The 15786-nt window shown below is 48.6% G+C and overlaps 5 protein-coding genes across 5 annotated transcripts; 2 read left to right on the top strand and 3 right to left on the bottom strand.

The window, feature by feature from the left end:
* Positions 1-372: 372 nt before the first annotated feature.
* Positions 373-2191, bottom strand: PHATRDRAFT_48887 (predicted protein). The gene has a single exon (XM_002183349.1). The coding sequence runs from the start codon at positions 2177-2179 to the stop codon at positions 755-757; it is 1425 nt and encodes a 474-aa protein (XP_002183385.1). The 5' UTR covers positions 2180-2191; the 3' UTR covers positions 373-754.
* Positions 2192-2679: 488 nt separating this feature from the next.
* PHATRDRAFT_39466 (predicted protein) lies at positions 2680-3402 on the top strand (the record flags this gene model as incomplete). The annotated part of the gene is made up of 1 exon (XM_002183478.1): positions 2680-3402. One exon carries the CDS (start codon positions 2680-2682, stop codon positions 3400-3402), a length of 723 nt encoding a protein of 240 aa, XP_002183514.1.
* Positions 3403-4317: 915 nt separating this feature from the next.
* On the bottom strand, positions 4318-6171 carry PHATRDRAFT_39465 (predicted protein; the record flags this gene model as incomplete). Its single annotated transcript, XM_002183348.1, has 5 exons — positions 4318-4574; positions 4654-4795; positions 4910-5137; positions 5536-5967; positions 6130-6171. The coding sequence occupies 5 exons, from the start codon at positions 6169-6171 to the stop codon at positions 4318-4320; spliced, it is 1101 nt and encodes a 366-aa protein (XP_002183384.1).
* Positions 6172-7963: 1792 nt separating this feature from the next.
* Positions 7964-10888, top strand: PHATRDRAFT_48886 (predicted protein). The gene is made up of 4 exons (XM_002183477.1): positions 7964-8054; positions 8146-8633; positions 8743-9322; positions 9379-10888. The coding sequence occupies exons 2-4, from the start codon at positions 8199-8201 to the stop codon at positions 10803-10805; spliced, it is 2442 nt and encodes an 813-aa protein (XP_002183513.1). The 5' UTR covers positions 7964-8054; positions 8146-8198; the 3' UTR covers positions 10806-10888.
* A 142-nt stretch (positions 10889-11030) lies between these two features.
* PHATRDRAFT_48885 (predicted protein) lies at positions 11031-15759 on the bottom strand (the record flags this gene model as incomplete). Its single annotated transcript, XM_002183347.1, has 1 exon — positions 11031-15759. The coding sequence occupies one exon, from the start codon at positions 15757-15759 to the stop codon at positions 11062-11064; it is 4698 nt and encodes a 1565-aa protein (XP_002183383.1). The 3' UTR covers positions 11031-11061.
* Positions 15760-15786: the final 27 nt, after the last annotated feature.

Here is a 15786-nt window from a genome sequence, read left to right as displayed (position 1 = left end):
TGCATGGAGCGGCACTCTACTGTGGTATGAATCCGTCTCTAGGTTGATAGGCCTTGGATTTCCATGAACGTAGAACGAGCCAGCTGACAGTGAATAGATGTTCGGTTTCGATTCCATTTGGTGATGTTTTATGTTGCACAGGGATGATCCGGGAATATATTTTGCAAGATGGGATTTCTCGGGCATGAATGTAAGCGCCAAAAGCTCATATTGGCAAGATTCCGCTTGTTTTATATTTCTGCATGGAGATGCATTCTATGATGATATGAATTCGACTCTAGCTTGATAGGCCTTGGATTTTCGATGAACGCAGGACGAGCGAGCTGACAAAATATAGATTCTCATAGCTTAGCTTCCATTTGGTAATGTTTTATGTTAAACGCGAAAGATCTGGAAATAGTGAATTAACATATCATGCAAATGGGATTTCTCGGGCTTAAGCGGCAAAAGCTAGCCTCGGCACAAACTGTACACCGTCTCGGCGTGGACTATTGCGAACTCTTTGGATCATATTTTCTTCACAGTCGATTCATGCATACCGCTTTTCAGCTTAATATTAGCTTTTTTCTTCGCCAACGAGATAAACTCGATTGACAGTGAAAAACCAGCCAGACGCTATGAAAGAAATTCCATGGCATTTGGCTGTGAAGGATATCTCCAGTATAGGACCCCGCTAGTTGTCATCTAATATCAGCATTCTCTTTCACAGGTAGGAATTGGTATATTTGGCATGTAAAAGACCCCCGTTTCGTCGTCAACATCCATTCTGTGTTGATCCTTGATAGTCTCGTTGGTGGAACCAAGCATTAGCTCCGTATTTGATCCCTTTAGTCACTACCTGGGCCTCATGTTCAGTTCGATCATCTTTCTTGTGTGGATATTGGTCTAGCACACTAGGCCAAAGCAAAGCACGCCCTCGTTTGGGTTGAACAGCCAATTCAAGTTCTGGAAAATTAGTCGCTCCGCCTTCTTCGACGTCGTTGAGGTACAAAAAGACGGTCAGAATGCGGGAACCCACGGCTCGATTCCAGTCGTTTTCAATATAGTCGTGGTGTACGGCGTAAAACTGCCCGGGCTCGTACCGAAGCATTTGCAACGACTCGGAGTTTTCGGGGGGGATCTGGGTCAAGAAAGTCATCCGTTCCCAAATAATTTGCGTTACTTCATGATCGTCGCACTCATTGTAACACCACGCATTTGTGGAAGTGCGTGTCTCAGACTCGTCATCTTCGTAGGACCCATCCTCCAGAATCTCACCCACGTCGGTGCTCCGTTCGTAGCCTTGATCCGCCCCCAAGGCAATCAATGTGGACGTCTCCGTTTCGTTCAAAAAATCATCAATGATCACCACCCAGGGCCCAATTTGATACGATGCCGTCTCAACCGTGTCGTTCGGTTCGTAGTCGGGTCGTGAAAGAACGGTAGTTTGGTAATGCGCCAAGGTGGGGTCGTGAACGATCCGTTTAAACATTCGATTCAAGTCGCCCCGCTGCCAAGCATTCGGAATATTTGGGTCGAACGGACACAAGGCATCCACGTGTAGCGTTTCGCACGTATAGCAAACTACTGGACACGATTTCTTCATGAAGCGTTCGTTGTTGGTACATTCTCCCCGGGCGGCCCACAACGCACAAAGTTCGTACTCATTGCGACACAGGGTGCGCACCGGCTGGTACCGATCTTCCTCCATCACGACGTCTTCCCAATACTCGTGAGCGTCCTGCATCCGATCCAAGACTCCTTGTCGGTCGTCGGATCCGCGTTCGGGAATTAATTGCGGGACGCCGAAGCGACTACCTGCAACTTCGACAAGTCCCTGTCTATTACGTGGATGGGACGAGAAAGGTGCGGAAGTTTCGAACGGAATTTCGCGAGTGCGATTGTGACAGACTCCACAGGCAACGGGACAATGTGGATGGGTGTAGAGAGAGTCAGTTTGGCAGAGACCTCGTACAGCCCGGAGAGTACAATCGTCACGCAAATCTCGGCATTTCCACGTCATGGGGACGGTTTGCCAGTGATCAAACTGGTCGACGCAGATTCCGTTCGAGCACGTTTTGCCGTTGACCGTGATCGTGTCCAGCGCATCGCCAACGCCGTAGCGAGCCATGGCGCTGAAGAGCGCAAAGCACAGCGCGAGGGCGGCAGTCCACGCCAATGGATAGGCTATTGTCGCCATGGTATAGACGGCCACACATCGAATATGGGCTCCAGCAGGCAATGGTATCCCCGAAAGAAGAAAGCCGGAAAGGGGCCGTGCTCACTTCAAGCGAGTGTGGAAACTCGATTGGTCGAAATTATGTCGGGAAAATCTCCGATTCATAATATAAATGTGTCGTACGAATGAGAAAACACTAACTGTAAACGAAAATATAGAAAACGTACAACGGTGGATAGAGAAAAAACCCAATCCCAATGAAACTATGCGTAGAGGTTCGGTTGCGTTGTTGGTTGTTACTATTACGAGGAGCGATTCCCGTTCCAGAACCAACTTTCCATCGGTTTTTGCACGTCTGTCACTCTAGCAAGCAAGCAGTCGCAAACCTTGTACAGCTCGAAAGTTAACTGCAGCATTGGCTCTAGTACCTCTACCTTAGGATCGGTCTGCCGCTCAGTACAGAAACACCAGCAAGTACGTTTCGTTTAGGCACCGATAATACTGTCAGGCCAATCCGCAGGATGAGAACGATTTCCCTCGTTGTTGCTTCGATTCTCGTCTATCGAATGCGTTCCGTACGTGGTTTTCGAACGCATAGTTATCGACGCCACCATCGGCCGTGTCTACGCAAGCCAACGCGGTATCCTGACGTTCCAAATGAGTCCACCACTGCTCGGAGTTTGACGCTCTCCAGTCTGTCAACCTCGCCCATCGTGTGGGCTGCCGGACACGCTTTGGGGGGAATCCTTGGTGTCCCGGCTGTGGCGAAGGCAACCAAGACCTGGTACAAGAAGATTGATTTACCCTCCTGGACACCACCGGACTTTGTCTTTGGACCCACGTGGACCTTCCTTTACGCTTCCATGGGCGTGGCGGCCTGTCGTGTCTACCAGCGAACGTCCTCGCTCACTTCGTCCGGACCGCTCCTCCTCTGGATGGTGCATTACCTCGTTCTGAATCTGACCTGGGCACCCGTTTTCTTTGGAAAGCAACGATTACGACTCGGTATGATCCTCAATGTACTCATGCTTGTTACGTTGGGTATTCTCATTCCCTTGTTCTACCGGAACAACCCGCTTTCGGGCTTGCTCTTACTTCCCTACCTCGCCTGGCTCACCTTTGCCACGGCACTCAACAATTCCATTTGTCGACGAAATCCGACCCAAAATGGTTACAACGAAGCCATGCTACAGGCGGATCTCATCCAGCTACAAAGCAAGGCGGCAGAGTACGCCGCCCTGTAAAGAATCCTGTATTGCACTGCACTGGTTGCGGTATCGACACCAACAACATATTCCAGTAAATGATATAGAGAAAAATTGTGGGGTACCATTATCTAAATTAACGATCAATCTATGATTCGTAGACAAGCCTGGCAGGCCTGTGTTGTCCGTTTCCGGTTGAATGTGAATGCACGAGACTAGTGCTGAACGTACACCGCGGTCGGCCACAGCTAAACCTACCCAACACGGTTCCAATTAGACGGTTCAAGGCCTTTCTGAAGGAAGGAAGAATCCAATAGGCTCCACGTTACAAAAACGGCAGAGACGTTGTCGGGTCCGGTTTCGATATGAAAACTGGCAAAGCCTTGCCGGGAGACCGACGCCAAGAACAAAGTAGCGTATCCCGCTATCGTTTACAGAGACCACAAAAAGTTTTAGAAAACTTCCGCGATTGGAGCTCACCGAGAAGAACAAAGACATCGCATAGACGTTTCAACGTAGCGAGCGCAGAAATAATCAGTGTTAAACACGCTTTGAGCAGGTCTTTGATTCCCTCCTTGCGCTGACTGGGGACAATTGAGCGTTTCGAGCCAAACGACTGCGATATCCAGCCCATCTTTATTTTTTTCGCAATGAAATTGACAAATTGCACATGTTTTTTGTACCTTTTCTTTGGCTTTCGTTTGGAGCTTCTGTGATGCAGTCCAAAAAACTTGGCGCAGGCTTGCACGACATTGACGGCTTAATATAAACGAGCCGTTGATGCGTGTGGGTAAAAGGCGTTTAAATTCAGATGTACCAAAAAGACCATCAGGGTGTTTTCGGTTCGCGATGGACCGGTCTTTGCAAGACTGGCGCGCTCCACTCCAACGGTGCCGCCAGTAAACGAAATTAAAGAATTGTAAAGAGCGCAGTATCAAACCCTCTCGTTATATTTCATAGTTTTGTGCTTATCGCCTTATGCGATTCCACTACGACCGCATTGCTACCGTCCAGGGCGGTGGTCGCAGCCACCGAGCGTAAACTTGACGGTCCGATACTTTGTGAGATCGCTGCCCGAGCCGTACGAAAAGGTGGCATAAGTATCACAACGGAAATATACAAGCCACGGCCCAAGCTATGGTAATCAGGAAATTGCGAAAGACTGCCAAAGGATTCTATGCCCCTTGTGTTGCCCAGAGCGCCTCTACCATCTACAGGCCGACTGGTCCATTGACTTCCAGAGAATTGTTGACGGTCGGCAAAGAAACCATCCCCATGCCTGAGTATTACAATCGGCCCATTGCACTCCGGCACTGCATTCTGTCGCGTCTTGTTGCTTGAATTGGATGCACACTTGTGCCAGTAGCGCTTGTACGACTTCGATCAGCTCGGAGCCCTGCACCTCATCTAGAACCCTTACAACGGTACCGTTCTAGACCAATTGCCGATATCCCAACGTCAGCAAAGCCGCCGTAAACGAATCAAACCATTTCGCAACACAACTTCGGTTTTTGAGGCTTTCTGAATTGTAAGCCAGCTATATGACCTGATGATAGTTAGTGGGATCGATAGAACCAGAAATAGCCTTGAGATAAGGTAGGTCGGCAACGAGTTTAGTGTCGGCCCATTCCCATCCTCTTTTGCGGCGCATATTGGAAGAGTGGAGGTGCTCGGTTTTCGGCCCGGGATTGGCAAGCAAACTGGACAATCGTTTCCGATCCAATAGCTCGATGTGGCCGTAAAATCTCTGTAGGTAATCCTGTTGATCCAACTCCTGGGGCGTGCCTCATTTGACTAATTTAATCGAAATAACAGAGAAGACATTTCGTATATAAAGAGTGTTCTTTCTTGCGCGCCAGACAGCTCTTTCTAAGTGCCGTTTGAAAGCTTGGACTGGCTGAACTTTTGAATAGGGTTTTCAATTCTTGTTAAATTTAGTGAAGGATTCTGAATCCTTCACTAAATTAGTGAAGGTTTCTAAATCCTTCACTAAATTAGTGAAGGTTTCCAAATCCTTCACTAAATTAGTGAAGGTTTCCAAATCCTTCACTAAATTAGTGAAGGTTTCTGAATCCTTCACTAAATTAGTGAAGGATTTAGTGAAGGATTTAGCGAAGGATTTACACTTAGATTTTGAAACGACCGTGACTTGGGAGACGAAAAAGTACTCACAGTCAGTAGTCCCTGTCTTTCCATTTCTTTTCGCACTGGACGCACAAGTCCATGAGGGGGACCAGCTCCATTGGACAGGCCAAAATCTGATGTAGATACGCTGACAGCCTGCGGTGTGATAGTGCAGATGCATAGCATCAATATTGAGACTGGTAGTTGTTGATCCCTGGGTGACACCGCGAGTGAGGAGCGACTCGAGTCGCGCACGCTACAACGGTGGCGGATCGTCCCCGTCGACGTCCACTTTATCCCGACAATATTGTCTTCGGCCTCTACCCTCGCAGCTTTCCCCTTCACGTGATGGGAGATCTGTAATGATTGAAAGCTACGACGAACGCTGGTAGTGGCCGCTGCCGCCGTAGGAACGTACACGTCCGTTCCCCAAATGTGTGCCGTCGATCCTTTACAGGAAGCATTTTGTTTGCGTTGCTGCTGTCTCAGTGTGGTAGCTAGGTGTTACGGTACGCTACCTTGCGGCATGTCCCTCGGACAGCTCCCACTTCGTAAGGAAAGTGTAAGTGTGAGCCAATCCGATGGACGCAGCGGTTACGCGTCCCATATGGAGTTTGTGTCGGCCTTATTGCACAAATATACCGTATTTGAGTTACCCTGTTGTGGTTTACCTCCTTGCGACATGTCTTGTGGAAATTATTCACTAAACACGGATGTCTCAAGTGTGAGTCAAAACTATGCACATGGAGTTAAGGAGGCACGCACAGAAATGATACCAAAGCCTTGTTCCGTGGCCACGTGGACTCACAATAATCGAAGCGTTTGTACAATTGCTATGTTTCCGGAGCCGCATGTGCTTAGTCTCCACTTGTCAGTTTACACGACCAAAATGGACTGGGATATAATTGGAACATCGAAAATACAATTGAAGCAATAAAGGGGCTATCACAAGACACATGGTGGGACTGAAGAAGAACAGCTACTCACCATAGGTGTTGTGCATGGGACTCATAGTTCTGGAGGTATATATACATGTGGGAGAAAGATTGTCTATTGAGATTATGGAAGTTGTGGAAGATCAATGATGCGCTGGCACTTTGTGGGATTGTTCACTGGACTGAACAACAGATTGACTAGTTTGTAGCATGTAATTTTCCACTCATTGTTTTAGAAATTCTTTGATCCAAATATTGCATTATAGCATAGGTCCTTGCATCCGCTGTCTAACCCGTGGGGAGCGTCGTCAGCAAGTGAGTTTTACAGTCCCTAAGCTTGCTTAGGTGTATCGCAGGTCATTCGTCATAACGCCCACCTTTGTTTACCACACACTGTCATAACAGCGATACGTCCTCGGTTGTGCTTTGGTAGTACTCCGTAACACTAGGAGTGAAAGCTCCTGTTACCGTTGATACGGAAGCATCGGCCTTGCGCTTGGGACCTCGCCCTCCTGTTTTGCCGCGACCCCTTCCTGCATATCCTCCTCCGCGTCCCTTCGCCGAGGCTGAACTCGCAGCGCTTGAATGACCCGAAATTTTTTCCCGACGTCGCGGCGAGACTCCAACGCTCACACGGCCTCTGCCTTTGCGTATATTGTTCAAGTAAAACTGTAATAGACACCTTTTGGAGATTTGTAGAGCGCCTGCTAACAGTAAAGGAAAGACAGGGACTACTGACTGTTAGTACTTCTTCGTCTCCCAAGTCACGGTCGTTTCAAAATCTAAGTGTAAATCCTTCGCTAAATCCTTCACTAAATCCTTCACTAATTTAGTGAAGGATTCAGAATCCTTCACGAAATCCGGGACTGAGTTCTAATCCTTAAGTGGATTTGATTCCGAAAATAGCTCACTTCGTAATTTTAACGCCTACCGGAAATTACCGCTTTTTAAAGTTTAAAAGCGTTAAAGACATCCCATTTTGGGCTATTTACGCTTGTGGCGTTGAGGCACGCCCCTGGTAAGGACAACGTCTCACCAGAAGTTCAATCGCCTACTGCTAAAAGCCAAGTCGCTTCCGTCCCACACACAACGAATCACAGCCCCACAGTCCCTACGAATATCCAAGAGTACAATGTAGACTCATAATCTTCGTAGTTCATCGTTTTCCTGACTTCGATCTTCATCGTCGTTTTGTGTTCTTCAATAAATCCGGCCAAAACTATTTGAACCTCGGTCGGAATTCTTCCAGATTGCGAGATGTCGATGCAAAAATAATACAATTTGACATTCTATTATAAGACAAAAGTCATTCCAAGATAAATATCAGAAATCCTAATATTGCGATCAATGACATTATCGGCAATTTTACAGAGGAATCCTTTCCCTACTGGCCTGATTACCACATTAAACCTAAGTGAATTTCCTCTTTCACTGTCACAATATCGTTTGTGAGCCCTGACCCTCTCTGTCAGCTGAGACGATGGTGTTCGAGATTTGGGATGGCTTTTCCTTTGCGTTCTCATATCTTCTAGCTAGATGAGTCCTCCATCAGTTTCGGATTCCCGCTGACAATGTCTTGACTGTGAAACGATCTCTTTTCATTTCCATAATCACATATCATCCGAACAAAGTGTAAGCAAAGCGATGCCGGATACAATTAGACCGTCTCTCAATGGGAGAATTTCATCATTCAAACAGTTGCTCGTGATGATTTTACTAACAGTGAATGTGGGCCAAGCCGAAGAAGTCTCCTTCGCCAACACCACGGAAGTCGAAATGGAGCTCGAACCGGCTGAAGCCGTCCTCTTTCCATGGTTTGTCCAGGCATTAGGAGTTCTCACATTCTTCCTTCTCAGTCGATACGTCAAGTGGCTTCCCTACACTGCCGTGTTGTTTCTTCTTGGAACATTCATGGGGTTGGCGACGGCCAAATTTCAAAATGACAATCGACTGTCCCAGTCCATTCTAGAGTTTTGGATACCCATTGACAGCGAACTGCTTTTACTGGTTTTCTTGCCGGGTTTGATTTTCAAGGACGCGTCGTCCTTAAATGTGCACTTGTTTCAAGTTTCGATCGTACAGTGTTTTGTGTTTGCCTTCCCAATGGTACTGGGAGGAGCCGTCTTGACTGCTTTGGTGGCGTACTATATATTTCCCTATGGCTGGTCTTTTGCCTTGGCCATGACTTTTGGAAGCATTCTGAGTGCAACGGTACGTATCGAGAATCGCCGACCTGCTTGGCACAGAATAAAATCGCCATTCAATCCGTGGTGAAGAACACGTCCAAAAAGGAAGCTTATTTTTTCTGTATTTGTCGCAGGATCCAGTCGCAGTGGCTGCTTTACTTGACTCCGTAGGCGCTCCACCACGCCTCAAACAGCATATTAGCGGCGAATCGCTGCTAAACGACGGAAGTGCTCTCGTATTTTTTGCACTTTTTGCTGAAGTTTTCTATACCGAACTCGGCGTTGAAGGTCTGGGAACCGACTACAACTGGGGTTCCGGAACGGCTAAGTTTCTGCGTATGAGTGGCGGTGCGTGCGCAGCTGGACTATTTTTTGGATTCGGCTTGATTTTGCTCCTATCAATTTTGGATAGACGACTCAATCGAGAAGAAAATATTGTACAAACTGCCGCTACCATTACCGTGGCATACTTGTGCTACTATACAGCCGATGTGGTGTGGAGTACCAGCGGTGTCTTGGCCACAGTCGTGTGCGGTATTACGTATCGGGCTTTTGGAGATGCCTTGATCAATGACAATCAGCTAATTTGTGATTTCTGGGGCTTGGTCGAGCACTTGTTGAATACTGTCTTATTCGCGCTAGGTGGATTAGTATGGGGTAGTGTGATCGCTAACGCAGAAGAACGTGAAGGAGAATTTACTGGAAGAGATTGGGGTGAGTAGTACTGATCTGCCATTGATGCCTGACTTGTTGATACAACAGGCTAACAGCAGACTTTGTTTTCCAAGGCTATTTGATTATATTGTACATTTTGTTGATTATAATTCGATTCGCTCTCTTTATCGGCGCGTATCCGCTCATTTCCAGGATTGGGCTCAAATCAAGCAAGCCTGAAATGATCTTTCAGGCCTTTGGAGGCCTTCGCGGTGCTGTGGGAATCAGTTTGGCAATCGTTTTAGACAATACAGTGCGCGAGGCGGCTGAAGAGGGAGACTTCAAGTATGTTGGTCAGACCAACAAAGTGTTTGGATTTGTTGGTGGAATTGCTTTTATGACGCTCTGTATTAATGCCACTGTAGCTGGTCCTCTGTTACGGCGATTAGGCCTGGCTGACACAACAGCCATTCGAAAAAAGATAATTGAAAGCTACAAGCTCCACTTGCGCTACGAAACAATTGAAGAGCTAATCCGTTTGCTAGCTCAGCCTCGCTTTGCCAAGATCAATTTTGCCCTGATTCGGGACCATGTTGATTGGTTGAAAGATCTTAGACAGGACGAAGTGTTAAAGGCCTACAAGGATTACCGGAATACTCATAATCACGAGAAAAACTATCGTGATCCAAACTTGTCTAAGGTTTCACCGTATTTGGAAGACAACGAAAAAGATCTGGAAAAACAAATGGCAGAACATCAGAAAGAAAACATCGGCATATCAAGTGACAAAAACTCTACCAAAGTGAGGATAGCCAAGGTCACATCCAGTATGTCGTTGATAGAACTTCGCACGGTATTTCTAGAAATTTTACGTAGCGCATACGCTAGACAAGTGGAACTCGGTGAGCTCTACAACCGTCAGTTTCTCGCCTTCTCTTTGGAACAATCAATTGATTTTGCCCTCGACTCTGTCTCAAATGGATCCGAGTTGAATGATTGGGAGTATGTGAGCGTCGTAAAAGCACCTTGGTCAACATCGGTTTACACTTCGAAAGGAATGAAGTATTTTCGAAAATGTTTCGGAGCTTTTGTCCTGCAAGATGTGAAGTACGAAATGATGCGACTGAACGTGGAGCGATGTCTGGCATTTCTACATGCACACGATACTGCGCAGAGGCTATTGAGTCAGCAGTTCTTGGATGAGCAATTCTCGGAAGAAGAGTCAAAGGTTATTGCCGAGTCAAGACGTCAGTGTGTAGAGGCTGTCAAGCTATTAAAGTCGTACCACATGAGAGATGTTGAGATGATTGTGTCGCACAACTTGTGCACGGTTCTCTTGTACAATTCATCTCGTTGCGTGGAAAAGCTGCATAGAAAAGGTCTTCTCAAGGGCACAGAAGCCGAGACTATACTGGAGAAGATTCAAGAATCGCTTCAGCGTGTTTACGCTTGCAGAGAGAGGGACCATCCAGGGGAGCTCCCTGTAGACAGCGATCTAATGTCGGAGAAAGATGTTGACGAAATGGCACCGGCTTCTGGTTAAGGATCGCTGGTCCAGATTTGCTGCTGCTAGTGTGGTCATATAATCTTGTTACTCGTGGATCATCAAGCGTACCGCCTCCAATGAAGAATTCGAGAAAGCTCTAAAATTTCTTCACTTGAAAGCATTGACTTCGCCCATAAGGAAAGCATGCTTCGCAATGAATCCAGTCCACTGACTTTTGATAGGTATGCCGATTGGAGTTATACACTGAAGATAAAAGTGTCATCTTTAATCCTTGTTTATCGGTATCTCTCGGTTATACCAGTGAAGTAGCACTAGAAGTCTCTTCGATAATGGTAGACGCTCGGTCAACGCAACGCTTCGCGAAGAATAACACATCGCGATCTCCTCCTCCTTCTCTCTCCTTTTCCTCTTCCATTTGCTGCAAAAGCACTTCTCTAATAAACGACAGCTCGGCATCTTCAAAATCATGCAGTACAGCCTCTAATATCCTGCCAACATTCAACCGAACATTTGCTATTCGGTCAGATGTCAACGAAAGAGCGATTGCCGCGAGCTCTCGCATCGGAGAGTCAGTCAATCTTTCTTGGTCTGTTTCGCTTCCTTTCCATTTGCTTGGGCAAGCGCCATTAAGAAGAACTACTTCAATCATCTTAAGACTGAGAAGCCTCTGTTTTGAAAACGAATGGATGGCACACCTCCGAATTGCTGGGATAACAATGGACGTCGCCCACTCGGCACTAGCATCTTCGCCGTGACTACCGAGACTGCTACCACCCATACAAAGGCATTCTGCTGCAGTTTTACGGACGGCATCAACAGAATCGGACATAAGCCGAACGCAAAGCTTTGAGATTTCGGATCGAGTTTCCAACTTTTGTGTGCATCCGAGAAGTGCCGGAACAATTTCCACGGCGCTTTGTCTGACTCGCCATTGTCTACTGTTTGCCAAATCAGTCAAGGTTGGTAAAAGTCTAAGCACTTGAACTTCGGACAGCACTGGGAGAATCATTGGCTGTCTCGTGTCGCGGCTGGTTTGGGATTGATACGATGTTATAGACAAAGAATCATCCTCCGATGCAACGGACATTTGACGATTTCTAGGGGAGGAAGGTGGAATTGATTTGCGCGACGCGTTTGTAACCGCTCTTAGCGCAGCGCTTGTTACTTCAGGATCCGAATCGTTCAGTAGTTGTTGCACGAGAGGAATCAATCTGTCATCAACCTGCCTCCTGTACTTTCTGCCAACTTCGATATCAACGGATTTATCACTCGGTGCTGGTGACTCGACTGATGAGCCTGACGATTCGTCCGATCTCCGTTGCATAGCAACGAGCAATGTCAACAAATCGCCAGCAGCTGCTGCCAAAGAAATTCTGACCGATGGACTGGGATCCTTTTGAAGCTTTATTGCTGCTGGTAAGAGAGCTTCCAAAATGCTCACTTCGCTGACAGCAGTTTCTCCAGGAGACGTTGAGAGCAGAACAATGTCAGCAAGTCTTGGAACGCACAAGACGGCTTCACATCTGACTCTTTCATCGGCATCCGACAGCATAGCGAGTAAGACGTCGATGACGACACTAGACCAGTGGTCACCGAGAGCATAGCATAGCCTGTCGCATTGTGCAGCAACTGCAAGGCGTACCGATGGTGACCGATCTTCTGCTAGCCGAGTGGCAACCGGAAGCAGCTTGCACTGTAGTAAGTACACATCGGCAAAAATAGGGTCATTACGGTCTGGCAGCCGACGAAGATATGCACTCCCTTGACTGGCGTCTCCGAGGAACGCGTTCGGAAGATGCTCAGCCAAATGCCAAGTCAGAGTCATGGCAGCAGACCGGAGCTGTGGTTCCGGATCCGTCATGGCTCGTTCGCACATCAAAACCAACCATGGAACACACCGTGAATCAAAGACAAGCTCGGCAACCTCGTGTAGAACCGTGGCCGTGGCCTTCCGAACAATAACTTCCACATCGTGTAGTGCTCTGGTAACAACTCCGCGCAACTGTAGCTGATGCGGGAAATCTAGATGTCCCCAGATGACTGGGCCAAGGGAACAAGCAGTTATCCTTGCGCTCATGCTTCGACTGGCGGCGAGACGATGGACTACCGCGAGGAAACGATTTCCGGCATGAAGCTTGTGGCGATCGACCGCCGATAGGTACTCTTTCAGACCAAAGCGACGACGCATTTCTTCTTCAAACTCAGGGTCCAAAACGTCCTCGTGAGATGAGGCGGCTTCGCAACCCGGACTGCGCATGATTGGACAGTTCAGTATAATTAGTTTCAACAAACTTCCGGCACTACCTAAATCATTGATGGGACCGGCTTGCGCACCGGCAGTTGCAGAAACGGAATCTTCTTCCGAAAGCTCCATGTCCGTATCAATGTCTAGAACATCGCATAAAAAAGCAATAAGCTCTCCGCGTAAAAGGGCAGCCGGTGGAGAAGTTGTGTCGGTCAAAAACGTCCGAGTGCGTTGCAGAACGTCCCCGATTTGTAAGAGAGGCTTGTCATGTCCCAAACTGCTCCCATCTTGTTGGGCAGCGCCTGGTACTGCCCTTACACTCGTCGTACCTCGCTGTGGTTGGATTGGAGACGGTGGGATTTTTCGCCCTCTACGATTGCCTCCCGTGGTCTCAAGGCTGTGTTGGATAAAGTCCGCCGACCGAGTCCGTTGCGCGACTGGTTGAGGGTCCAGCTTCCTCTGCGAATAATCCAAGAGGACCTTGGATACACTTTTTGCTGCGTCACCATACTCTTTCGCCGAGTGTGCATGCACACCATGCAAACTCCGTCGTGGGACAGGAGACGGCTCGTTGTTCTCGGCTGACGTAATATCGTAACGCCCTGCAGCCTCACGCTCAAAGCCAATTACGAAGAGTGTCAAGAGCCACACCATTTTCTCTCCTACTCGGGCAAGAGCTTCTTCCTTTTTGTTGCGTGCTTGCGGGGCAACTTCTGCGATGCGTCGTCTTATCAAGTTTGTGTACGCATCGATGCGCAAATCGGCTTCAATCAACGGACGAGAAATTTCCACCTCCACCTCCTGCTCCCCATCCTCGGCAGCACGGTTTCCGTCCATTATAGTGCCAAATCCCGACCCACGAATGAGCCGTCCCATTTCTTCACGCGCCAAACGCAACGCATCTTCGCTCACTTCACGAAGGACCAGCTGCAGCGGCCGCTGACTTTGGCGGAGCTCGTCAATCGTTTCAAAATGCGTCAAATTTTTTGTTTCCACATTCCCCACCTTCACAATGAGGGATCCAATTTTGGCGCCAGCCTTCTTGGCGGGTCCGCTCGCCAGGACGGTGCGCACGACGGTACGTTCCAGTACATTTTCAACCGTCAAACCCAGCATTTCCCGTTCAATCTTGACGACATACTCCCCCGGTCGGCAGGATGGAGCCTGGGTAGATTCCGTAGTTTCCGAAACCCGCAGACTCGAATCCGTATCCCGAGCGGTCGTGCTCGCGTTACCCGTCCGACGCCGCAAAGAGCCCAATATACCCTTGGATGGCGTGGTGTTTCGGCGAAACATGGAAAAAACGTTGGTGTTAGACGCAATGGGATGTTTGGGAGACGCAGGCGGTATGAGGGAAGCGTTGCCTTTGGAAGTAGGTGTCGATGGCTGATCCAAAGAATCATTACCGTCTATTGAATTTGCTTGTTCGCGCACCTCCTCCAGGCTTGTGTCGTCGCTGGCAATGGCAGGGGCTTCTCCTTCGGTACCCATACACGCTTTAAAAAATGCGACGGTCTTGTCACCGCCAGGAAAGGTACAGGGGGGCAGTAAATCCGGAATGACCACTGGCGTCTCGTAGTCTTGATCGTAGTCGCTGGAATCCTCGTCAAAGCTTGGCTGCTGGAGTCGTTCCACTTCCGCAGGTAGCATATTGACCAGGCTGTCGTAAGCGAGATCAATTTTTTTCAGCAGGGTCAACACCTTGTCACAGGCTTCAGCTGCTCTCGCGGCTTGCTCCAGTTCGTGCTGGCTATGGTTGGAGCCAATGGACAGGTGATCCGGATCATCGTCTTCATGGACAACCGTCGCTCGGAAGTATTCGAGAAGGAGCAAATACTGCAAAAAGGCATCGTTTTCTCCTTGGCACAATTTATCGGCGACAACAGAGCCGGTTTCGAGTGCCTTGGCCCGCAAATGGGTCTGTACGGTCGCGAGCGGCACCGTTTGGATAGTGCGCTTGACCGATGAGACCGAATGCCCATGGTGATGATCGGCGGGCTTAATGAAGGATTGCGCGGCTGCCCGAGCTTCTTTGGCGGCTTCGGCGGGGCTCTTGTGATTGGCCGTGGCGGCGGCCGCCACCGCAGCCAAAGCCACTGCCGCTTTACTTGACACGTCGTCGTCCTCTTCATCCTCCGCCTTTTTTTGCGGTTGTTTCGTTTGGACTTCCATGGGATTTGTAGGAGTGGTGGCGGTATCGAGGGAAGTTTCCACCCGCAGAGAGCTTTCTTCGTTGGTGCTGCTACTGGTGGTCGTCGCGTGAGATAGCAGGGTTTCCCGTGTTATAGCATCGGGAGGATGGGGACTCGTCGGATCAGTACGATTGATAGAGGTGAAAGTTTCTGTAGTACTGTTTGTCACGATTGTAATGTCGCTGGAATCCAGTCCTTCAGTGTCGCTCGTGGGCGTTTCGTTGGACACGATATGTTGGATGGATGGAGCGTCAACGGTCTCGTCGTCGGCCTCTACGTTTGTCTCGGATTCAACTTTCACTGCTTCCTGCAAAGCAGTAGTTGCGGATGACTCGAAATCAACACCAGTGCTGCTGTTGCTAGTGTTCGTACTGTTGAGGTGGCTCGGAGTGCTATCCAGGAACGTGTCGGAGTCCAATTCCGACGTTTCCATCGAGGCGACTGTCTCGGTTGCCTTGTGTGTATCCGTATCCACGTCCCGAGCATCCACGACGAGTGCGTTATCCGTTGACATCGAGCCATCCAGCCCTCCAGACGCGTCAATTGCCTCCATGGTGAATACAACAAGGCCAGAGCCAAG

The sequence above is a fragment of the Phaeodactylum tricornutum genome, chromosome 19, assembly GCF_000150955.2.
Source record: "Phaeodactylum tricornutum CCAP 1055/1 chromosome 19, whole genome shotgun sequence".
Lineage (NCBI taxonomy): Eukaryota > Bacillariophyta > Bacillariophyceae > Surirellales > Neidiaceae > Phaeodactylum > Phaeodactylum tricornutum.
The sequence above is the reverse complement of the archived record's forward strand: the minus strand, read 5'-3'. Positions and strand labels throughout refer to the sequence as shown.

Bases quoted from the DNA above. Each gene is read 5' to 3' on its own strand.
- PHATRDRAFT_48887 (XM_002183349.1), bottom strand. From the start codon at position 2,179: ATGGCGACAATAGCCTATCCATTGGCGTGGACTGCCGCCCTCGCGCTG.
- PHATRDRAFT_48886 (XM_002183477.1), top strand. From the start codon at position 8,199: ATGGAGCTCGAACCGGCTGAAGCCGTCCTCTTTCCATGGTTTGTCCAG. The intron at 8,634-8,742 runs GTACGTATCGAG...TATTTGTCGCAG, and splicing joins GAAGCATTCTGAGTGCAACG to GATCCAGTCGCAGTGGCTGC. The intron at 9,323-9,378 runs GTGAGTAGTACT...ACAGGCTAACAG, and splicing joins ATTTACTGGAAGAGATTGGG to CAGACTTTGTTTTCCAAGGC.